Below are 23,259 nucleotides of genomic sequence, written 5' to 3' on the forward strand. Positions count from 1 at the left end.
AAAGGGGGAGAGGGGAGGGAAGGGCAGGGGTTAGACCGCAGCAAACACCGTGGGCGAGAGAAAAAAACAACGCGCACAGCCACTTGACTTTCCACCAAAAGTTTTTTTTTTTTTTTTATATCAACTTGATGTTAAAAAATACAGACTTGTTTTACAAGAATAGCACCATTTTTGTTGTATTATACATTAGCACTCCTGCTGGTGATACACAGGGGGAGGGAAGGGGCTGGGGGGGGGATTCGTGATACCTGCATTTGCCAGATCCCTTTGGTGGGGAGGGGCCGTCGTACATGCCAGTTAGATTCCCACCTCCACCCGACCTAAAAAATAGGCCTTCCAGGAAGGCAATAAATAAATAAGCCCGTGGTTTTATGTCGCAGTCTGCCCCGTGACGGCGCTGGAGGGAGGCGGTGGTCCCAAGCGCGAGGACCGAGGGTCGTGCCAGCCATTCAGTGCAGAAGTCGTTGGAGTGATTGGGAAGGACGGGTCCGTGGGGTGGGATTGGTTTTCTTTTACGGTATTGGGCTGGATTTCTTTTTTTTAAAAAACAAAAACAAAAAAACAAACCAAAACAACCAACGAACAAACACACAAATAAAACAATCCTTTTTACAAGAAGCAGACGGGGCCGATATCCACGCCAAACTCCTGCTCGGCGCCACCAATGTCCATAGGTGCAATATCTACAATGGGCAGGCGCGAGGTCTTCTGCGACCGGTACTCGATGACTGTCTTGCCCCATTTGCCAGTGTGTTTCTGGGGAGAGAACGAGGGGCAGGGATGCCGTCAGGTGCTCCGGGGCCATCCGAACCACCGGGCAGCCTCAGGGGTCCGACCACAACCCCCCCCGCGGCTCCGTCCCCGCCGCCTTACCGTGCAGCCGTCCTCCAGGACGCTGTAGGTGAACCTGCTGTTGCCCTCGGCTCTGATCTCCACGTCGTTGGAGCCCTGGATGAGGAGGGCTTTCTTCAGGTTGCCCGTCTCCTCGTCCATGTAGGCGATGCTGTTCTTGCAGTGGTAGGTGACGTTCTGGGAGCCCTCGGTGGACAGCAGGCGGAGGAAGGTCAGCTGGATGCTGGCGGTGTTGGGAGACAGGCTCTCATCGCCGTAGCTGAACTGTGGGGAAGAGGCAAGAGAGGTTAAAGCCCGCAGGCATCACCACGGCAGGTTATTTCCAGCCACCCTTGAGAGGGGACCGTCGAGTTTTATGTTCCCAGATAGCTGCAAAATCTTTGCCAAAAAAAAAACCAGCACAACAAAACTTTGACTTGCAGAGCTAAACCGACCCGCCTCCACGCTTTCAAGCCTGTCCTAAACCAGCTTCTCCGTCCCCTAACAGCCCTAATCCATCTGCTTCCCATCACATCCACCGAGACAACCCCAAGGAAGGCGTCCCACGTGGAATTAACCCCCCCGAAACAGACGCCCACTTACGTGGAAGCCGCCGTTGATGGTCTCCGCGAACCAGACGTGCTTCTTGTCTTTGGTCTTGCTGGTCCACCAGTTCTTCCTGGGGATGCTGCTGGGGGTCGGGTAGACGCAGGTCTCGCCCGTCTCCATGTTGCAGAAAACCTTGATGGCGTCCAGGGTGCAGCCCTGGTTCGGGTCGATCCAGTAGTCTCCTGCAGCAGGGGGGGCACAAACGGCTCGCTAAGGGGGCTCGGGGGGGTCGGAGCGAGGAGCCCCGGGGCTGCTCTCGGGTGCCAGAGGCTGGGGAGGAAGGCAGGGAGAGGGGAGGCCGCGGCGGCGGCGGCGGCTCTTACCGCTCTTCCAGTCGGGGTGGCAGAGCTTGATGTCGCGGCAGGTCCTGGCCGGGTTCTTCTTGGAGCCCTCGGGGCTGCGGATGCTCTCGATCTGGTTGTTGAGGGACTTGAGGGTGGCGTCCACCTCGACGTCGTGCTGCCGCAGGCCACCGGCGGCCTCGTCCGCCCGCATGTAGCGGATGGGGTCGGGGCCCTTCTCCGTCTGACCCAGGCCGGCGAAAGCTGACATGTCGATACCGGTGCCTGGAGGGCCGGGGGGGCCGGGGGGCCCTGGGTTTCCAGGAGGACCCTACGGGAGCAAGAAGATGCGATCCTGACGGGCTGCTCTGCCAGCCGGACCCCGTGCCCTGCCTCCCGGTGCCGGATCTCACCGCAGGACCAGGTTCGCCGCTCCGTCCGCGGGGGCCGGGGGGGCCGATGGGGCCGGGCATGCCGTTGGAGCCGTCTTTGCCGGAGGGGCCGACGGGGCCGGGGGGACCCTAGGAGAGAGCCCCAAATTCGGGGGGGTCAGGTCGGTGCAGGACCTCAGGGCAGGGGAGGTGGTGGGGAGCCGTTAGCTCCCGGTGGGGGCTCGTGGCTGGAGGCGCCCGGGGTGGGGGCATTGGGAGCTCCTTGGCCTCTCGCCACCCCAAGTGCCACCGTCAGGACTTACTCTGGGACCGGAGGGACCAGCAGGACCAGCAGCGCCTTGGTCTCCAGAAGGACCCTGCGGAGGAAGCGAGGGTGGGCGGTCGCACCCCCAGGGCCAAGCAGGCTCAGCCCCAGCAAAGCCTTCGCGCGGGCTCGGGGGTCCCTCGGTGGCCTCAGAGACCCCCGAAGGAGCCGCATCCTGCAGCGGGGCTCAGCGCTGAGATCCCAAAAACAACTTACGGGGGGTCCGGGCAGACCCTGCAGTCCGGTGAAGCCGCGGTGGCCCTTCAGCCCTCTCTCTCCAGCCTCTCCAGTCTCACCCTTGTCACCGCGAGGCCCTTGGGGACCCTGGGAGCGGGGAAGGGGCCGCGTCAGGCTCGGGATGGCAGACCCCTGCCCAAGGCACCCAGGACCCCGCGTGTCACACGTGGGACGTGCCAGTGGGCTCAGCACCACTCACCGGCATGCCTCGAGCGCCAGCAGGACCGGAGGGACCCATGGGCCCTTGTGCACCCTGCGGGGAGAAAAGAGGGAGTCAAAAGGAGCCGGGACGGGGGTCGTGCCAAGAGGGGCCAGCACCCCGAAACACCCACAGCCTCGGGGCCGGGAGGACGGGGTTTGGGGGGGGGACATCTGAACCAGCCCCACGTGCCTCACTGCTGTTCCCAGCCCTGCTGGAATCCGCGACAGTGAAAATCAGCAGCTGTCTTAGTGGGGCTTAACGACAGCTTTAAATACGCTCAGCCGGAGCATCGGAGCACGTAAGGAGCCCCGCAAACAAACGCCCTGGCAGATTTTGCCTGCTTACGGCTCCCCAGGCGTGCTCTGAGGGGGCTCTGGGCACCGATGGCTCCTCGGGAAGATGCTCCGAGACTCAAACAGCTCTCGAGGCACCGCTGAATTAGCAGCAGCCGCTAACAGCGCCGCCTGGCTCTCCCAATTACACCGCGCAGCTAATTGCTCCCAGGGAACCGCTGTCATTTGCTTGCCTAATCTGCGCTCGGGGTGGCTGCCGGCTCCCGTACCGAGACCTTAAACCCAACGAGCCCTGGCACTCACCGTCTCGCCTCTGTCTCCTTGTTTGCCGGTGGGACCAACGGGGCCGGGAGCGCCGGGGGCACCGGGAGCGCCGGGGGCACCCACGGGGCCGGTCTCGCCGCGATCGCCCTGCGTGCAGACAGCGGGGTGGTCAGACCCGTGCGAAGCTTTGCGGCTTTTTGGTGCCCGGAGAGCGAGCACCAGGGGGGAGCCCGCAGCAATCTCACCTTCACGCCGGCTGCGCCGTCTCTGCCTGGGGGTCCGTCAGCACCGGGGTTGCCCTGGGAGGAGAAGAGGAGGAATTACCACCCTGGGATGGCGCAGGATGTGTGCAAAGTCGCCTTTTGAGGCAAAAAAATGCTGGTGGAAAGATGCTGGAGAGCTCCAGGAGCTGAGTTAGGCCCGGGGCTCATGGTGATGCCCGGCGCAGCCGGCGTCACGGCGTGGCTGGAGGCACCGATCCGCTTCCCCGGGGTTTTTCCCCAGGGAGGGGTTCGCCTACCTCGCGCCCAGGCTCGCCAGCAGGTCCTGTCAGACCGGGGGGACCCACGGGGCCGGGGGGGCCTCGGTCGCCCGCAGAGCCGGGTGCTCCTTGCTTCCCAGGTTCGCCCTGAACGAGGGGAAAAAAGCGCGTGAACGGGAGAGGTTCGCCCACCGACCGCTTTATTTTGAGGCTCCCAGACCCCTCTGCATCCACCAAGCTCCGAGTATTTCCCCGTCCCGGCTGCAGGGCTTGCACCAGCGGCTCCTGGTGGGGAGAAGCCGGCTCTGCACAACCCCACATGGCACCCGGACACGGCCGTCCCCAGGGTGCTCGGGCAGCACCAAGGCGCTGGTGGCCCCGAGACGTGCTCCGGGGTGCTGCAGCCTCCCGCGTTTCAGCCCCCAAAGAGGAGTCACAGCACCCAAATTTGCGGTGCTGAGCTCGGGACCGCAGCGAGGACCGACTCACCGATGGCCCTGGCAGCCCGGGGAAGCCTCTCTCGCCACGCTGTCCGGGAAGGCCGACGATGCCGCGCTGTCCTGCCAAGCCTTGGGGACCGGGGGGGCCGTCGGGACCCTGCGGGGAGGCAGAGGTGGGGGGGATCAGACCCGGTGGGACAGCACTGTGCAGCCGGGTGAGCACGGAGAGAGGTGTCCCCCCCCCAAAAACCTCACCGCAGGGCCATCCTCTCCGGGTTCGCCTTTCTCGCCAGGGGGGCCAGCAGGGCCTTGGAGCCCGGGGTCGCCGGCACGGCCCGGGGGACCGGCATCGCCACGAGCACCCTTGGGACCGTCTTTGCCAGCAGAGCCAGGAGGGCCGGGGGGGCCTGGGTTACCCTGCGGGCGAGGAAAACAAGGTTGGTGCAAACAGAGGAGGCTTTTCCACCTTCATCACCCACATCCCGATGCTGCTTGGGGTCTGGCTCTGCTCCCGGGCCTGAAAACCCTTAGAAAAGTCGTTTTTTTACGGGCTGATGAACGGCCAAGAGCAGCCTGGGGACCCGGAGACCCAGCTGCCCACGCGGGGATGCGCCGTCCCCTCTGCCTGGCACGGAGCAGGCGGCACCCAAACCCTGCGTGGGGGCGATCCCGGACACCCCCCGACTCACATTAGGGCCGGGTGGTCCCACGCGGCCGGCGGCTCCGGGGAATCCTGTGGCTCCCTGGGGAAGGAGAGGAGAAACGTGGCTGAGACGTGACGTCCCGCGGCTGCCCCTTCCCCAGCCCGCAGCCCACCCCCCCGATACTCACGGGGGGACCCTGAGCACCGCGGGCTCCTTTGGGACCAGTTACACCAGTGGGACCCTGGAAAGGAGAGAAAAGCGGGTCGGAAACGCACCTGGGGGCTGCAATGCCTGCAGCGGGGCTGTATCGAGGCCATGCCCCAAATTTCGTGGCGTGGGGTCTGACCCCATTTGGGGGCTGTACCCACCTGGGGGCCGGGTGCGCCCGAGGGACCTTGGGGACCGGGAGCGCCGGCGTCACCCTTCTGCCCGGGCTCTCCTTGCTCGCCTTTGGCACCGGGTTGTCCGTCGGCGCCCTGCGTCGGGGGGAAAGCGGCTGCCATGAGTGGGGAGAGGATGCTGGATGGGTGCCGGGGGGGGGGACAGGGCTAAATACTCACCGGGGGGCCGGCAAATCCAGCAGGACCGGGGGCACCGGGCTCGCCACGCTCGCCCTATTTGGGACAGATGCCGGGGTTAACGGTGGGGACGGGGGGAGCGCAGTCAGCGGCATCACCGCTGGCGCCCCGGGGGCTGCGGGTGTCGCACTTACGGGGGCACCGCGGGCACCGGCAGCGCCAGATGGACCGGGGGGGCCGGATTCACCCTGGAAAAGAGAAGATGGAGAGGTGGGGGCGTTGGTGGCATCTCCGTGGGGAGCACTGTGGGGCGTCTCGGTGCAGCCGTGGGGCTGCCCGGGCTCTCACCTTCTCGCCGTTGGGGCCAGCGGGGCCGGGGGGACCGATGGGACCCGTCAGACCCTACAGGAGAGAGAGAAATGAGGACGTGGCCCCCGCCAGCATCCTTGGCCGGCCGCTCCCGCCGTGTCCCCATCCCGCTTACGCGTGCGCCGTCCTTTCCTGGAGCTCCCTCGGGACCCTTCTCGCCGACGTCTCCCTGCGGGGCGAGACAGAGGTGCCATGAGCCGAGCTGAGACCCGACACCCCTGGGGACACCCACGGGACGTGTCACCTACCCGGTCACCCTTGGGGCCGGCGATGCCAGCTGCTCCTCTCTCGCCGGGCATTCCCTGCAGCCCTGGGGGACCCTGGGCGCCGTTGGGGCCGGCCGGGCCGGTTGCACCCTACAGCGGAGCAGAGGTGGGGGTCATCGGGGTGCTCACGGCGTCACGGACCCGCGGTGGCACCGAGCCAGCTCCCAGCGGGTCCCCTCGTCACCCACCTTGGGTCCGTCGGTGCCTGGCGTGCCGGGGAGCCCGCGGGGACCTTGCAGCCCTTGTGCGCCGGGGGAGCCACGCTCACCGGGGAAGCCGCGTTCGCCCTGGCGTGGGTGGGGGGGGGGGACAGCGTTAGAAAGAGGCCACGAGGCCACGGTGAGGGTCGCGGCGCCCTTGGCAAGGACGTCAGGAGGGCAGAGCATCCGTCCTGGAGGGGACTGGGGTGTACTGGGAGGACTGGGGATGAGCTGCGGTGGAGGCTGAGCCAGCGGGACTGGAGGAGCCTTGGGTGGGGGAGGACGGACTCTGCCCGTTCCCCACCGAGCCCCCCCAGAACCCCCCCATGGGACAGGGAGAGGCGTCCTGTCCCCAATCCAGGAGCGATACTTACTCTGGGACCGACGAGACCGGGGGCACCGGCTTCTCCGGGAACGCCCTGCGGGGATGGGGGAAGAGCCGGGGGTCAGCACTGGGGGGGTCAGGGGGCGCTGAGCCCCCGTGTGCAGCTGGGGGGCGATGGGGAGGAGGGAGGGAGGGGGCCTCACCTGGTCTCCGGGTTTGCCGCTCTCTCCGGGGGGACCTGGTGGCCCGGGCAGCCCCTGGGGGGGCAAGCAGCGGTGTTAGGAGGGGTGCCCACAAGCATCACCCCGACCCCAGCACCCTGACCCCCCCCCGTGTGCCCCCACTCACCTGGAAGCCGGAGGGACCGGGGGCTCCTTGCTCTCCTCTCTCGCCAGCGGGACCCTAGGGAAGGACGGCGGTGACGGCCCCGAAACCCCCCCGGGATTCCAGCAGGGGGGGATTCGCAGCCCTTCGCCCACCCCAAAATTTTGGGGAAAACCGAAGTCACGGCGAGGCGTGGGGCAAAATCCCCGCACCCCGACCCCGGGGGTCTCGCCCGCCCCAGATCCCCAGCACGCGGGGGGTGCCCAGATCCGGGGAGGGGGGGCTACGACCCCCAGCCCCATGTTTCAGGCGGGTTTTGTCCCCAAATGAAGACGCTGGTGACACTCACGGCAGGTCCGGGGGGGCCGGCAGCTCCTGTCTCACCGTCCTTGCCAGGAAGACCCTGCGGAGGAGAACCCCCCCAGCTCAGCTCCGTCCCGTGCCTCAGTTTCCCCCCCCAGGGGCAGAAGCTGTTTCAGATGAAGAAGCCCCCAGGTGAGGTTCTTGGGGGGGGGCAGCACAGCAGAACCAACTCACCCGCAGCCCCGGGGCACCGGGCAGTCCTTTCTCGCCGGCTTTTCCAGGCTCGCCCTAAAGGGAGGAGAGGGGCGGCGGTGACGGGCGTGCACCCAGCCCTGGCCTTCGTGGCCCCTTTTTTTTGGGGGGCAGAAAAATGCCCCAAACTTACATTAGCGCCTTTGGGACCGGGGAAACCCATCACGCCGGGCTGCCCGCGAGCACCCTGCGGGCCGGGGGGGCCGGGGCGGCCGTCCTCACCGGGAGCGCCCTGCGGGGAGGGGGACGTCAGTGTGGGGTCACGGCATCCCCCCCCTCCCCGAGACCCCCGCCCCGTGGAGCATCACTTACGGTCGGGCCGACTTTGCCTTGAGGTCCAGCATCGCCTGGGCGGCCGGTGAGACCCTGCGGACCCCCCAGAGAGAATCTTTGGTGACCCCAAATGCTTCTTAGCTAAGCCCCGAGTGTCTTAAGTAGCCCCAAAGAGCATCGTGGCAAACCCCAGAGTCCAGGAGCCTCTTTGCTAAGCCCAAATTGCATCTTAACTAATCCCAAACACACCCTGCCTCACCCCAAAGAGCACTTTAATTAGCACCAAAGAGCACCTTAACCCCAAATGCACCTTAACTAGCCCCGAGGTGCATCTTAACCAGCCCCAAACAGCATCTAAACCAGCCCCAAAGAGCATCTTAACCAACCCCAAAGAGCATCTTAACCAACCCCGCAGCATCTTTACTAACCCTGCAGAATCTTTACTAACCCCAAACACATCTCAGCTAATGCCAAAGGGCATCCCAACAGGAACTGAACCAACCCCACCGAGCACCTTAATGCCAAAAAGCACCTTGGATAACCCCAAATGCTCCTGTGAACCAACCCCAAATGCACTCTAACCAACCCCAAATGCCCCTTAATCAGCCCAAATGGACTTTGACCAACCCAAAATGCACTTCAACAAACCCAAATGCACTTCAACAAACCCAAATGCACTTTAGCTAACCTAAATGCCCCTTACCCAACCTAAATGCCCCTTAACCAGCCCAAATGCCCTTTCACCAGCCCAAATGCCCCTTAACCAACCCCAAATGCCCTTTAACCAACCCCAAATGCCCCTTAACCAACCCCAAATGCCCTGTAACCAACCCAAATGCCCCTTAACCAACCCCAAATTCCCCTTAACCAACCCCAAATTCCCCTTAACCAACCCCAAATTCCCCTTAACCAACCCCAAATTCCCTTTAACCAACCCCAAATGCCCCTTAACCAACCCAAATGCCCCTTAACCAACCCCAAATTCCCTGTAACCAACCCCAAATGCCCTGTAACCAATCCAAATGCCCCTTAACCAACCCCAAATGCCCTGTAACCAACCCCAAATGCCCCTTACCCAACCCAAATGCCCCTTACCCAACCCAAATGCCCCTTAACCAACCCAAATGCCCCTTAACCAACCCAAATTCCCTTTAACCAACCCCAAAGCTCCTGAACCCTCCCCCAGGAGCCTCCTTGCCGACCCCAGCAGCCCCCACCACCGTCCCCTCGTGGCTCTGCCCCATCCGAGTCCCCCCCAGACACCACGAGCAGCCCCTGCCCATGCCCCCCCCAGCTGCCCCCACCCCACGGGGGGTGCAGGATGCGACCCCCCCCCCAGCTCTTACCCTTGCTCCAGGCAGCCCAGGCTCTCCGGGACGCCCGGGGTCACCGGTGGCACCCTTGGGACCAGCGAGGCCAGCGGGGCCGCGTTCACCCGGAGCACCCTGTGTGGGGCGGGAGGGGTGGGGGGGACACAGGCGTGAGGTTTGGGGGTGCAGGGGGTGGTCTCCACCCCCAGGACCCCCCCCCATAACCCCGATGTCCCACCTTGGGTCCAGCCAGCCCGTCTTGCCCGGGGAAGCCGCGATTGCCAGGAGCACCCTATGGAGGAAGAAGAGGAGCGAAGTTAAGATGAGGGTTTTTTGGGGGTGGGGGGGGCCGCACCTCGCCGAGGGGGGTCACGCACCCTCTCTCCGGGGGGGCCCACGGGGCCGGCAGCACCAGGTTCCCCACGGGCTCCTCTCTTGCCTTCCTCACCGGCCGGTCCGGGGGCACCTTGGGGTCCTGCGGGGCCCTGAGGAAGAGGAGGAAAACGGGTCAAAAAGCAGCAATCCAGGACGGGAAGGGGAAGGGGGGGGCGGGAACAGCCCGTAGACACCGACCACCCCCCCCCCACAAACACCCGACCCCGGGGGTCCGGGCGGGAGCCCCTCGCCGTGCCGCGTGTCACGATGGCGCCGGGGCTCAGCGGCCCCGCGGCGGGGATCCGGCCCCGCGCATTGAGGCTGGTTAATGAAGCGACGGGGGAATGTCCCCGGCCCCCGGGGACGAGGGGGGGGGCCGCGGCGCGGCGTAACACAGCGCCTATTGTTCCCCCCCCCCCCCCCCACGGGAGGGGGGACGCTGCCCCTCGAGGGGCCTCGTTAGGGGAAGAGGCTCGTTAGCCGAGCCGCGGAGGACCCGCGGCCGGGTGGCACGCTGCAGCGGGGTCCCCGGCGTGGCGGGGGCTGGATGTGTGTCCCCCCCCCGTCCCCCCCCCAGACTCACCGTCTCGCCCTTCGGTCCTTGCTCGCCTTTGAAGCCCGCGATGCCGGGTTCTCCCTGGGGAGCGAGAGGGCGGTGGGCGACGGGGGTCTCGGTGTCCCCGCGGCCGTCCCCGTCCCCGGCTTCGTTCCCATCGGAGTTCCTGTCCCCGTCCTTGTCCTCGTCCCTCTCTCCATCCCCTTTTCCATCCCCTCTCCTGCCCCCATCCCTGTCCCTGTCCCCACCTGGATCCCTGTCCCTGAGTCCCCATCCCTGTCCCTGTCCCTCTCTGAGTCCCTGTCCCCACCCCATCCCTGTCCCTGTCCCCATCTGCATCCCCATCTTCATCCCTGTCCCCACCCCATCCCTGACCCCATTCCCATCCCAATCTGCTCTCCCGTCCCCATCCCTGTCCCCACCTTCACTGGCATCCTTGTCCCCATCCCCTTTCCTGTCCCCTTCCCTGTCCCTGTCCCCATCTTCATCCCCATCTGCGTCTTTGTCCCCACCCCATCTGTCCCCCCCCCCATCCCCACCTGCATCCCCGTCTCCATCCCTTTTCCTGTGCCCACCCTCATCTGTGTCCCCGTCCCCATGTCCTGAGTCCTGTCCCCATCCCCATCTCTGTCCCCAGCCCACGCCTGTTCCCTTCTTAATCCCCATCTCCATCCCTGTCCCCATCCCTGTCCCCCACCCCATCCCTGTCCCCATCCCCTTTCCTGTCCCCCGTTCCTCATTGCTGACCCCAACCTCAACCCCTCGTCCTCATCCCTGTGCCTGTCCCCATTGTCATCCCTGTCCCTATCCCTTTCCTCCTCCCCATGCTCATCCTCTTACCTTGTCCCTATAACCACCCCCATCCCCCCATCCCATCCTCATCCCAACCCCATCCCCATCTCATTTCCATCCCATTCCTGCCCCTTCCCCATTTCCATCCCGGTTTCCATCCCCATCCCATCCCAACCCCATCCCGACCCCATCCCAGTCCCTGTCCCCATCCCATTTCCATCCCATTCCTGCCCCTTCCCCATTTCCATCCCATCCCAACCCCATCCCCACCCCGTCCCCAGCCCCGTCCCCAGCCCCATCCCCGTCCCCAGCCCCGTCCCACCCCTCTGGGGACCACAAACAGGTCCCAAGAGGGTGACCCAAGGGTGCCTGGGGGGGGGGGGGGTCGGGGAGCACCCACAAGCGGGTCCAGACTGGGGGCAGACCCTATGGCAGAGGGGGAGGGGCCTGGGGCAGATGGGCGGGGGCATCTGGCAGCGGGCAGGGCCACGGCCACGCTCCCTCTCGGGGGGGGGGCTCCGGGGGGGCTCTTACCGTCTGTCCCTTGGGTCCCAGCGGGCCGGTGGCACCTTGGGGTCCGGGGGGGCCGCGGGGGCCGGGGAAGCCTGGAGCGCCCGCGATGCCCGGGGCACCCTGCAGGCAGCCAGCAGCCGTGGGGGGGGGGGGCACGGCACGGTCCCGTGCGCGCCCCCGTGCCCCCACATCCCCTGCATCCGCCAGAGCAGCCCCCAGCATCTCATGTCCCCCCCCCACCCCGTGCCCCCCAGGACCCCACGACACCCATCCCACATCCCCCAGTATCCCGATGCCCCCCAGCATCCCGCATCCCCCAGCAGCCCCCATGCCTCCCAGCAGCCCCCATGCCCCCCAGTGTCCCAATGCCCCCCAGCGTCCCCATGCCCCCCAGCACCCCCATGTACCCCCCCCCCAGCACCCCCATGTGCCCCCCAGCACCCCCATGTCCCCCAGCACCCCACATGCATCTCCACACCCCCCATAATCCCCCCCCCCAGCATCCCCACATCCCCCAGCGTCCCCACATCCCCCAGCACCCCCAGCATCCTCCCACATCCCCCAGTCCCCCCCGTCCCGGTGACCCCACCGTCCCCACGTGTCCCCCCACCCCGTCCCCCCCGTCCCCGTCCCCACTCACCGCCGAGCCCTTGGCGCCGGGGATGCCATCGGTGCCTGGGTTACCCTACAAGAAGGGAGCAGTGAGCGCCTCGTGCCCGTGCCTCAGTTTGCCCCCCCCCCAGGCCGGGGGGGGGGGGCGCGTGGGGGACAAGCCACCAAGGTGGGGGCCACGTCCCCCCAGGGGGTGACGCCGAGAGCGATGGCACTTACGGGGGCGCCGGCGGGGCCGGGAGAGCCGGGGGTGCCGGATTCGCCGCGGGGACCTTGGGCACCCTCGGGACCTCGTGCGCCGGTGGGGCCTGCTTCACCCTACAGGGAGAGAAGACGGCAGGGGGGGGGACGGGGGGGGGATGGGGGTGAGATGGGGGTGAGACGGGGGGATTTGGGGCGGCCGTGCCTCAGTTTCCCCCTCCCCTTCCCTCCCCGCACCCCCCTCTGCTCACCCCTTACCTTTGAGCCGGGGGCGCCGGGGAAGCCGGGGGCTCCGGCTGGGCCAACGGGTCCCTGGGGGAGAGAAAAGCGTGGGGGGGGCTGCCCCTAGCTGGGGGGGGGCTCCCGGGGGACCCCGCTATCTGCCCCAGGGCGATGTGGGGTCCGGCGGGGGGGGGTCAAAGCAGCCCTGTACTTACGGGGGGTCCGGCGGGGCCGGGGAGACCGTCGTTGCCGCGAGCACCCTGGGGGGAGACGGCAGCGGGGGTCACGGGGGGGGGCTCGGGGCACCCCGCCCCCCCTGCAGCCCCCTGCCGCCGGGGGTTGGGGGGGGGGCACCGGGGGGCCTCGCACTCACCGCAGCGCCGGAGGGGCCGGGACGTCCTCGTTCTCCTGGCAGCCCGCGGGGACCCTGGGGGGGGGGGGGGACACACGGCGTCGGGTCGGGTTTGGTGGGGGGGGGGGGGCACACACAACCCCCCCCTCCACCTCCCCCCGTGCCTCAGTTTCCCCATTTCCCAGCCCAAACACTCACCATGGGGCCGGGGGAGCCGTTCTCGCCGGGGGAGCCGGATTCACCCTGTGGGGGGGGGGGAGAAAATGAGCCTCGGGGGGGGGGACAAAGGGGGGGGCGCACCCCCTGAGGCCGTGGGGGTGGTCGCCCCGCGCTCACCTTGGCTCCGGGAGCTCCTGCCTCGCCTTTGGCACCGTCCAAGCCGGGGTAGCCCTGGGGGGGGGCACAAGGGGGGGGGCAAAGAAGGTTGATGGGGGGGTCACCCAAAGGGACACAAACGGTGGGGGGCACCCGGGGTGCCGTTGGGGGGGGGGGGGGGCACTCACCCGGTGGCCTTTCACTCCGGGGAGACCGGGGGTCCCGGGGAAGCCGCGAGCACCCTGTGGGGGGGAGGAGGGTTGGGGGCAAATTAGAGGGGGGGGGGGGCATAAAAAAAGGTGGGGGGGGGGGCGCTGAGCCCGGATCCATCCCGGTGCTGCCTTACCTGGGGGCCGGGGGGGCCACGTTCGCCGGATTTGCCGGGTTTGCCTGTCTCGCCCTGCAGGGAAATGGGATTTTAAGGGATTTTAATTAAAAAAAAAAAAGAAGCTTGGCTCTGCACGGGGGGGGGGGGGGGGGGGGGACGGGGGGGGCCACCGGTGCACCGAGCTGCCCGTGCTCAGCACCGCCGGCGGGGGGGGACTCACGTCGTCACCGGGTTTCCCAGGCGGTCCCGGAGGTCCCCGGGGACCCATCGGACCCTACAAGGGACAGAGAGGCAGGGGGTGAGCGGGGGGGGGTCGGGGGGGGGGGGGGGCTGGCACGTCCCCAAGGCGGGGGACAAGGGGGTGCGGGGTGGGGGGGGGGACACTCACAGCAGCGCCGGGTTCGCCAGGCTCGCCGGGGTTGCCTTGAAATCCTTGGGGACCCTGGGGGGGGGGGGGGGGCAGAAGGTGGCATCGGGGGGGGGGGCGGTGGAGCAGCCACCCAGAGCCCCCCCTCCCCAGCCCTGGGGGGGGGTGCGGGGGTACTTACGGGAGCGCCAGTGGGGCCGGGGGGGCCGCGGGGTCCCATGGGTCCCTGTGGGGAGAAGCACAAGCGTCGGTGTCACGGGGGGGGGGGGGCGCAATGTGGCCGTCACCACCATCACCCCCTCCTGCCAAAGCAGGCGGCGCCCCCCCCCCAAAAAAAATTTGGGGGCAGTCCCCCCGGTGATGCTGCGGGGTGCCGCAATGGGGTCTGCAGGGGTGAGACCCCCGGGGGTGTGCGGGGGAGGTGTTTTTTGAGGGGCCCCCTGTTTTTTGGGGCACCCCATTTTTTATTTTTTTTTATCGGGGGGGGGCTGGTTTTTTTTTTTTTTTGGGGGGGGGGGGGGGGGGCGGGGGTCTTACCATGGGGCCCTGCATGACGCCCATCTGCGCGCCGCCAGCCTTCTCGTCGAAGCCGCCCGCCATCTGAGCTGCGAAGTTCTGCAAAAGGGAGGGGGGGGGCTGAACAACGCCGCCTGCCCCCAAAAACGGCCCCTTTCACCCCAAAATCCCCAGCCCCGACATACTCACCCCACCGAGGCCGGGGGGGCCGGGAGGTCCGGGGGGGCCGGGGGGGCCGGGGTTGCCGGGGGTTCCGGGTTCTCCATCCCTGCCGCGGGGGCCGGGAGCACCCTGGGGCGGGGGGGACGGACACAAGAAGGCCCTTGGCACCCCAAAATGCGCACGGGGCTTCTCTGCAGCACCCATGGGTGCAGGTGGGGGGGGGATTCCCCCCCCCCCCCCCAGGTTTTGGGGGTGCGCTCTCACCTTCTCCCCTTTCTCGCCGCGGTCCCCTCGCTGTCCCTGCTCGCCTGCGGGGCCCTGCGGAGGTGGGGGGGGGGTCAGTTCGCCCCCGCGCCCCCCCCCCCATAACGTGTGCCCCCCCCCCCTCACATTCCCGCCCCCCCCCCCCCAAATATTCCAGCAATGCGCCCGGAGAAACGCGTTCCCACCTGCGGTCCCGGAGGCCCTCGGGGTCCTACAACCTGCGGGGGGGGGGGGGGGGGAGAGACAAGGGTGGGGTGAGAGGGGTGCACGTGGGGACCCCAACCCCCCCCCCCCCCCAATGACAGAGTCCCCCCCCCATTTTGGGGGATTTCCCCCCAAAACGCCAGCACTTACATCTTTGATATCGCCGGGTTCACCTTTCTGTCCCTGCAGGGCAAAGAAGGGGGTGAGACGGGGTGGAGGGGTGGTGCACCCATTGAGCCCCCCCCCCCCCCCCCCCCAAATTTCTGCCCCCCTCCCCACGCTGTCATGGACCCCCCAGGAGGTGATGAAGCCCCCCCAGGGGGTGACAACCACCCCCAGGAGGTGACAAACCTGGAGCCCCACGTGGATGCCCTCCCTCCTCCCCCCCCCCCCCCCCAACTCATTTTGGGTGAAAATCCCTGGAAATTAGGATTATGCTGGAAGTACCGGGGGGGGGGGGGGGGGGGGGGGAACCCAGCCTCACCTTGGGGCCAGGTTGTCCTGTTGGAAAGGCAAAAAAACATAAAGAGAAATTAGAGCGGGGAGGGTTTTTTTGGGGAGGGGGGGTGAGTGAATCCATCCGCAGCTGGGGGGGGGGGGGGTGATGCTGCGGGGGGGCTGCGTGGCCAAACCGGGGGGCACCGGAATTGGGGGGGGGGGCTCCCCCGAAGCGGGGCAGCGAAGCACGCGGAAGCGGGGCCACGCGTTTTTGGGAAGTGGGGGGGGCGCTCAACCCTTCACCTCCCCCTAAGGCTGGGGGGGGGCAGGAAAGGGTTAAAAAAGGCAACTTTGGGGTTCGGGGGTGCCGGGGGGGGGCAGCGGGGCTTGGGGGTGCTCAGGGCTATGGGGCCATCGCCCTTCCGTGGTACCCAGGGTGGAAATGTGGTTTTGGGTGAATAATTAGCGATTTGGGGCAGCCACAATATTGTCATTTTCGTTTCATTTCGTTCCCACCCCCCCGCGGGCTGCGGTCGCGGCCAAACCCAAATTAAACAAGGGGAAAAAAAAAAAAATCCCAAATCCCAGCCCCGGGGTCGGGGGCCGCGACCTCCCCTGGGGGACACGTTTGGAGCGGGGGCTTAGCAAAAACCCCAGGTGGAAAATGGGCAAAAAGGGGCGAAAAAAGGCCTAAAGGAGGGGGGAAGGTGCCAAAAATGGGGCCAAAAAGGGAAAAAAAAGGCATAAAAAAGGGGGGAAAAAAGGCAAAACAGGTGCAAAAAGGCCAAAAAAGGTCAAAAAGGAAAAAAAGTGCATATTAAGAAAAAAAAGAGGTAAAAAGAGGTAAAAAGGGGGCAAAAAGGGGCAAAGAAGGATAAAAATGGCCAAAGAAGGATGAAGAGGGGCAAACAGGTGAAAAGGGGGCAAAAAAAGGAAAAAAAGAGGGCAAAAGAGGGAAAACGGGGGCAAAAGAGGGAAAAACAGGAGAAAAGGGGAAAAGGGGGCAAAAAGTGGGCAAAGAAAAGGCAAAAGGGAGCAAAGAAAAGGCTAAAAGGGGGAAAAAAGGCTGAAATGGGGCAAAATTGATGGGGGAGGAAAGGAAAAATGGGAGAGAAAGGCAAAAAGGGGAAAAAACAGACAAAAAGGGGGACAAAAAGGTTCTAAAGGGGCAAGGAAAAGGCCCAAAAGGGGCAAATAAAGGCCAAAAAGTGGCAAATAAAGGCCCCAAAAGTGGCAAATAAAGGCCCAAAAGGGGCAAAAAAAAAGGCCCAAAAGGGGCAAATAAGGGCCCAAAAGGGGCAAAAAAAAGGCCCAAAAGTGGCAAATAAAGGCCCAAAAGGGGCAAAAAAAAGGCCAAAAAGGGGCAAATAAAGGGCCAAAAAGGGGCAAATAAGGGCCCAAAAGGGGCAAGACAAAGAACCAAAAGGGGCAAATAAAGGCCAAAAAGGGACAAATAAAAGGCTAAAAAGGGGCAAATGAAGGCCCAAAAGGGGCAAATAAAGGCCAAAAGTGGCAAATAAAGGGCTAAAAAGGGGCAAATAAAGGGCCAAAAAGGGGCAAATGAAGGCCAAAAAGGGGCAAATGAAGGCCAAAAAGGGGCAAATAAAAGGCCAAAAAGAGGCAAATAAAGGCCCAAAAGGGGCAAATAAAGGGCTAAAAGGGGCAAATAAAGGGATAAAAGGGGCAAATGAAGGCCAAAAAGTGGCAAATGAAGGGCTAAAAAGGGGCAAACGAAGGCCAAAAAGGGGCAAATAAAAGGCTAAAAAGGGGCAAATGAAGGCCAAAAAGGGGCAAAAGAAGGCCAAAAAGGGGCAAATGAAGGCCAAAAAGGGGCAAATGAAGGCCCCAGAGGGGTCATTTTTTTCACGATCGGGCATTTTTCCACCCCGGGGCGGCTCGGAGGGGCTGGGACCAAGTTGCCTTTTCCCCGCCGCGCGTTCCCCGGGGCTGCCGGCGCCGTGCCGGGTAATTTATTTATTTATCGGGCGGAGGGGGATAAATAAATTACGGGCGGTGGCGGCGGGCGGCTCGGCGGGGCAGATGGGGCAGCACTCTCCGAAGGGGATCTCGGGGCTGGGGCAGTCCCGCAGCTCCTCGCAGATGATCTCGTCGCACAGCACGGTCCCCGTGTCGCACACGCAGATCCGGCACGGCTCCGGCTTCCACACGTCCTTGTCGCTGTAGCTCTGCCCGTCCTGCACGCAGCCGCCGCCGGCCTCCGCTGCGGCGGGCCGGGGGGTACGGGGGGGGTACGGGGGGGGGGGGGTGATGGAGGAGGTTTGGGGTGGGGGGGAGAGGGCACGGCATCACCCCCCGCACCGTGGTGGCACGGGGACCCCCCCCTTCCCCCCTCCCCGCAGCCCGGATTTGTGGGTTAAGGAAATGCCGGCGCGATGCGCCCCCCCCCCCCCACCCCCCATCCTGCCCCTCCGAGGAGGAGGAGGATGAAGGCTCCCCAAGCAGCGAGGCGGCGGCGCAGCAAGGGGGGCGTGGGGGTGCCAGCCTGGCGCGGGGAAGCGGGGAACCCCACCACCACCACCGCCGCCGCCACCCCAACCCCGATGGCGCTCGGTGTCCCCGTGTCCCCTCGCGGACCCTTGTCCCTCTCGGCGGGACGTGGGGGAACAGCCCCCGGTGTTCCCAGGGAGCCTGGGTGGCACCCGGATGTCCCCGAGAGGCGCCCATGGGTCCCCAAGAGGCACCTCAGGGTCCCCAAAAGACATCCCGGAGTCCCCAGGGGTGCCCCAGGGTCCCCAAAAGGCACCCGAGGGTCCCCAGGCTGCACCCAGGGTCCCCAAGAGGCACCCTAGGGTCCCCAGAAGGCGCCCCAGGGTCCCCGGGCTGCACCCAGGGTTCCCAAGAGGCACCCCAGGGTCCCCAGGAGGCGCCCCAGGATATTCAGGAGGAACCCCAGGGTCCCCAGGAGGTACCCAGGGTGGCCAGGAGGTGCCCCAAGGTTCCCAGGTGTCCCCGTGTCCCCAGGAGGTGCCCCCCGTGTCCCCAGGCTGCACCCCAGGGTCTCCAGAAGGTACCCCAGCGCCCCTAAAAGGCACCCCAGGGTGGCCAGGGGGTGCTCCAGGGTCCCCAGGCTGCACCAAGGGTCCCCGAGAAATACCCCAGGAGGTGCCCCAGTGTCCCTGGGGTGTGCCCTGGTGGCCCCAGGGACCTTGGTAAGCGCCCTGGTGGCCCCACGAGGTGCCCTGGTGGCCCCAGGGTCCCCAGTGTCCCATGCTGAACCCCCACGTCCCCAACAGGACCCTGTGTCCCCAGCGGGACCCCATGTCCCCAGCGGGACCCTGCTGTCCCCAGGTTGCCCCCCTCTGTCCCCAGGCTGCCCCCCATGTCCCTGGGCTGTTCCCCGTTACCCAAGGGGTGTCCCCAGGCACCCGCGGGTCCCACCTGTACCCACCCCATGGTCCCAATGCTGTCCCCCCCCCCCCCAAGGCTGTCCCCCCACCCTCCCAGACCGACCCCCGCTGTCCCATGCCACCTCCTCCTGTCCTTACGCCACCCCCTGGTGTCCCAGGCTGCCCCCACCCCTACCCTCGGACTTTCCCCCGATGTCCCACGTTGTCGTCCCCCTTTGTCCCACACCGTCCCCCTCTGATCCAGGCTATGCCCCCCCCCCGTCCCCACGCTGTCCCCCACTCTCCTTGTGCTGTCCCCCAGTGTCCCAGGCTGCCCCCCTCTGTCCCAAGCTGCCCCCCCACTGTCCTCACACACTCCCCTTCTGTCCCCCAGTGTCCCGCAATGTCCCCTGCTGTCCCCCCCCAAAAATCCTCACACTTTTCCCTTCTGTCCCAAACTGTCCCTTAATGTCCCACGCTGCCCCCCCCCGCTGTCCTCACACCTTCCCCATCCGTTCCACGCCGCCCCCGGCTTTATCCTGGGCTGTCCCCCCATGTCCCCCCCCCAACCTCACACCTTCCCCATCTGCCCCACGCTGCCCCCGGCTTTATCCTGGGCTGTCCCCCCACGTCCCCCCCCCCCAACCTCACACCTTCCCCATCTGCCCCACGCTGCCCCCCACTCTCCTTGCTCTGTCCCCCAGTGTCCCCCCCGCCATCCTCACGCTTTCCCCTCTATCTCACGCTGTCCCCCCCCCCCCTTCCCATGCTGTCCCCCTTTATCCTAGGCTGTCCCCCCGTGTCCCCCCCCGAACATCACACTTTCCCCTCTATCCCACGCTGCCCCCCCACATCCTGGGCTGTCCCCCCATTTCTCCCCCCCCCACTATCCTCACACTTTTCCCTCCACCCCACGCCGTGCCCCCCCCAACCTCACACTCCCCCCCCGTCCCACGCCGCCCCCCGTGTGTCCCACGCCGCCCTGCTCCCTGCCACGCTGTCCCCTCGTGTCCCACGCTGTCCCCCCCCGCTATCCTCACCCCTTCCCCTCCATCCCATGCAGTCCCCCCATATCCCACGAAGTCCCCCCCATCCCACACTGTCCCCCTCTATCCTACCTTGTCCCCCCCATCCCACACTGTCCCCCCACCCTACCCTGTCTCCCTCTATCCTACCGTGTCCCCCCCATCCCACACTGTCCCCCCATTCCTACCCTGTCCCCCTCTATCCCATACTGTCCCCCCCATCCCACCCTGTCCCCCTCTATCCTACCTTGTCCCCCCCATCCCACTCAGCCCCTCTCTATCCCACCCTGTCCCCCCAATCCTACCCTGTCCCCCTCTATCCCACACTGTCCCCCCCATCCCACACTGTCCCTCTCTCTCCCAAACTGTCCCCCCAATCCTACCCCGTCCCCCCAATCCCATACTGTCCTCCCGATCCCACTCAGCCCCCCCATCCCACACTGTCCCCCTCCATCCCACTCTGTCCCCCCCATCCTACCCTGTCCCCCTCTATCCTACCTTGTCCCCCCCATCCCACTCAGCCCCTCTCTATCCCACACTGTCCCCCCAATCTTACCCTGTCCCCCTCAATCCCACACTGTCCTCCCCATCCCACTCAGTCCCCCCCATCCTACCCTGTCCCTCTCTATCCCACCCTGTCCCCCAAATCCTACCCTGTCCCCCCCATCCCACCCTGTCCCCCAAATCCTACCCTGTCCCCCCAATCCTACCCTGTCCCCCTCTATCCCACACTGTCCCCCCCACCCCACACTGTCCCTCTCTATCCCAAACTGTCCCCCCAATCCTACCCTGTCCCCCCAATCCCACACTGTCCCCCCCCATCCTACCCTGTCCCCCAAATCCTTTCCTGTCCCCCCATCCTACCCTGTCCCCCCAATCCTACCCTGTCCCCCCAATCCCATACTGTCCTCCCGATCCCACTCAGCCCCCCCATCCCACACTGTCCCCCCAATCCCAAACTGTCCCCCCAATCCTACCCTGTCCCCCCAATCCCATACTGTCCTCCCGATCCCACTCAGCCCCCCCATCCCACACTGTCCCCACCATCCTACTCTGTCCCCGTCTATCCCACTCAGTCTCCCCCATCCCACACTGTCCCCCCCCATCCCACTCAGTCCCCCCCATCCCACCCTGTCCCCCAAATCCTACCCTGTCCCCCCAATCCTACTCTGTCCCCCCCATCCTACCCTGTCCCCCCAATCCTACCCTGTCCCCGTCTATCCCACACTGTCCCCCCAATCCTACCCTGTCCCCCCAATCCCATACTGTCCTCCCGATCCCACTCAGTCCCCCCCATCCCACACTGTCCCTCTCTCTCCCAAACTGTCCCCCCAATCCTACCCTGTCCCCCCCATCCCACACTGTCCCCCCATCCCACTCAGCCCCCCCATCCCACTCAGCCCCCCCATCCCACTCTGTCCCCCCACCCTACCCAGTCCCCCTCCACCCCACACAACGCCCCCCCCCCCATCCCACTCATCCCTTCCCGCACCCCCCGACCCAAATATCGGGGTTCCGGGAGTGGAGTTGGGGGGGGATGAAGATGAATGATGGCGGGGGGGGGGGCACCCCCTTTTCCCCCCCCCCCCCCCCCCCCCCCCCCGCCTCCGCCGTCCCGGGGACTCCGCTACTCACGGAGGTCGCGGTCCTGAGCGGCGGCGAGCCCGACGAGGAGGAGGAGGAGGAGGAGGAAGGAGAGGGCGGCGAGGCGGAGCGGGCGGCGGCCGGGCATGGCGAGGCGGCGGCGCCCCTCACCGTGCGTCGGGCCGAGCAGTGCCCGCACCGCCCCGCCGCCGCGTATATGTCCCGGCGAGGCCCCCCGGGCCCTGTAACCCGAGCCGGGACCGGCCCCCCCGGCCCTCCTCCGGGACGGCACCGGCGGCCAGGGAGGGAGGGAGGAGGGAGGGAGGAGGGGGGGGGGAAAGGGGGGGCTTGGGGGGGGGTTTGGGGGGGGGTTTGGGGGGGGTTAGGGGGAGGGGGGGGGGTTGGGGGTGCCCCCACCGCTGCGCACCCCCCCCCCGGCTTTGGTCTGAGCCCCGGTTGGGGCTGCTGGGGTTGTGGTGGGGTGAGGGGGGGGCTGAGACACCCCCCCCCCAACCCCAAGATCCCATCCTGAGGGTCCCGGGGAGTTCAGACCCCCCCCCAAGATCCCATCCTGGGGGTCCCGGGGAGTTCAGACCCCCCCAGATCCCATCCTGGGGGTCCCGGGGAGTTCAGACCCCCCCCCCCCCCATCCCATCCTGGGGGTCCCGGGGAGTTCAGACACCCCCCCCCCATCCCATCCCTGGGGGTCCCGGGGAGTTCAGGCCCCCGCACATCCCATCCTGGGGGGGCTGAGGAGTTCAGACACCCCCGTTCCGTCCTGGGGGTCCTGGGGAGTTCAACCCCCCCCCCCCCCCCAGCCAAACCCATCCTGAGGGTCCCAGGGAGTTCAGACCCCCCCAGATCCCATCCTGGGGGGCCCGGGGAGTTCAGACCCCCCCCCAGATCCCATCCTGGGGGGCCCGGGGAGTTCAGACCCCCCCCCAGATCCCATCCTGGGGGGCCCGGGGAGTTCAGACCCCCCCCAGTAAAGCCAATCCTGAGGGTCCCAGGGAGTTCGGACTCCCCCCATCCCATCCTGGAGGGGGGGGGGCTGGGGAGTTGAGACTCCCCCATCCAGTCCTGGGGGTCCCAGGGAGTTCAGACCCCCCCCATCCCATCCTGGGGGGGCTGGAGAGTTCAGACCCTCCCCAGTCCAACCCATCCTGGGGGTCCCGGGGAGTTCAGACCCCCCCATCCCATCCTGGGGGGGCTGGAGAGTTCAGATCCCCCCCCATCACATCCCATCCTGCGGGGGCCAGGAGGATGAGCCCCCCCCATCCCATCCTGGGGGTCCCAGGGAGTTCAGACGCCCCCCCCTCCCCCCATTGCATCCCATCCTGGGACTCTCAGGGGGCAGAGATACCCCCCCCCCATCCCATCCTAGGGGTCCCAGTGGGCTGAACCCCCCCCCCATCCCATCCTGGGGGTCCTGCAGAGCTGACCCCCCCCCCCCCAATTCCCATCCCATCCCATTCAGAAGGTCCCATGGGGCTGAGATCCCCCCCCCCCAAATGTCCCATCCTGGGGAGCTGAGACCCCCCCCCCCCATCCCATCCTGTCTGGGGGGCCCAGGGGGCTGAGATGCCCCCCCCAGTCCCAAACCATCTTGGGGGTCCTGGGGAGCTAAGAGCTCCCCCATCCCGGGGGGGGGGGGCTGGGGGCTTGTAGCCCCCGTCCTATCCTGGGGGTCCTAGAACTGGGCACAGTAGACCCCCCCCAAAAAAAAATAAATAAATAAATCAGGAGGGACAGGACCCAACATGACCCCTCCAGCCCCCCCCCAGCCTTGCAAATGTGCCCCCCCCAACTAGGAAAGGGGTTCACGATGTTGGGGGGGGGGTCCCTGCACCCCAAAGCAGCGGTGGGGGCCCACAGTGGGGGCTCTGCAAGGGGGGGGGGGCACAAACATTTCCCAGCTCACTTCGAGCTCCAAAAGAGGGGGGGCTCTGCACCCCCCCCCCGCCACGT

The 23,259-nt window shown here is 66.3% G+C and overlaps 1 protein-coding gene across 2 annotated transcripts; it reads right to left on the bottom strand.

Moving 5' to 3' along the window:
• Positions 1–83: 83 nt before the first annotated feature.
• On the bottom strand, positions 84–21,530 carry COL2A1 (collagen type II alpha 1 chain). Of its 2 annotated transcripts, XM_066985480.1 has the most exons (54): positions 21,343–21,530; positions 17,344–17,556; positions 15,382–15,398; positions 15,048–15,080; positions 14,879–14,911; positions 14,694–14,747; positions 14,457–14,558; positions 14,289–14,366; positions 13,933–13,977; positions 13,773–13,826; positions 13,605–13,658; positions 13,403–13,456; positions 13,245–13,298; positions 13,078–13,131; positions 12,940–12,984; positions 12,763–12,816; positions 12,605–12,649; positions 12,426–12,479; positions 12,186–12,284; positions 11,995–12,039; positions 11,376–11,474; positions 10,077–10,130; positions 9,496–9,603; positions 9,357–9,410; positions 9,155–9,253; positions 7,848–7,901; positions 7,669–7,767; positions 7,518–7,571; positions 7,330–7,383; positions 7,005–7,058; positions 6,860–6,913; positions 6,706–6,750; positions 6,320–6,418; positions 6,114–6,221; positions 5,981–6,034; positions 5,845–5,898; positions 5,691–5,744; positions 5,539–5,592; positions 5,347–5,454; positions 5,166–5,219; positions 5,024–5,077; positions 4,590–4,751; positions 4,384–4,491; positions 3,934–4,041; positions 3,659–3,712; positions 3,453–3,560; positions 2,854–2,907; positions 2,634–2,741; positions 2,416–2,469; positions 2,135–2,242; positions 1,764–2,052; positions 1,435–1,622; positions 874–1,116; positions 84–756 (listed from the first exon to the last, which is right to left on the bottom strand). In XM_066985480.1, the coding sequence occupies exons 1-54, from the start codon at positions 21,437–21,439 to the stop codon at positions 610–612; spliced, it is 4,482 nt and encodes a 1,493-aa protein (XP_066841581.1). In that variant the 5' UTR covers positions 21,440–21,530; the 3' UTR covers positions 84–609. The 2 variants fall into 2 exon arrangements, with proteins under 2 accessions (XP_066841581.1, XP_066841582.1); XM_066985481.1 differs by lacking the exon at positions 17,344–17,556.
• Between the last annotated feature and the right edge of the window lie 1,729 nt (positions 21,531–23,259).

This window comes from Anser cygnoides, chromosome 32 (assembly GCF_040182565.1).
Source record: "Anser cygnoides isolate HZ-2024a breed goose chromosome 32, Taihu_goose_T2T_genome, whole genome shotgun sequence".
NCBI classification, from domain to species: Eukaryota; Metazoa; Chordata; class Aves; order Anseriformes; family Anatidae; genus Anser; species Anser cygnoides.

Bases quoted from the DNA above. Each gene is read 5' to 3' on its own strand.
- COL2A1 (XM_066985480.1), bottom strand. From the start codon at position 21,439: ATGCCCGGCCGCCGCCCGCTCCGCCTCGCCGCCCTCTCCTTCCTCCTC. The intron at 13,978-14,288 runs GTAAGACCCCCG...TTCTCCCCACAG, and splicing joins GCGTCATGCAGGGCCCCATG to GGACCCATGGGACCCCGCGG. The intron at 6,914-7,004 runs GTGAGTGGGGGC...TTGCCCCCCCAG, and splicing joins CCGGTCCCTCCGGCTTCCAG to GGGCTGCCCGGGCCACCAGG.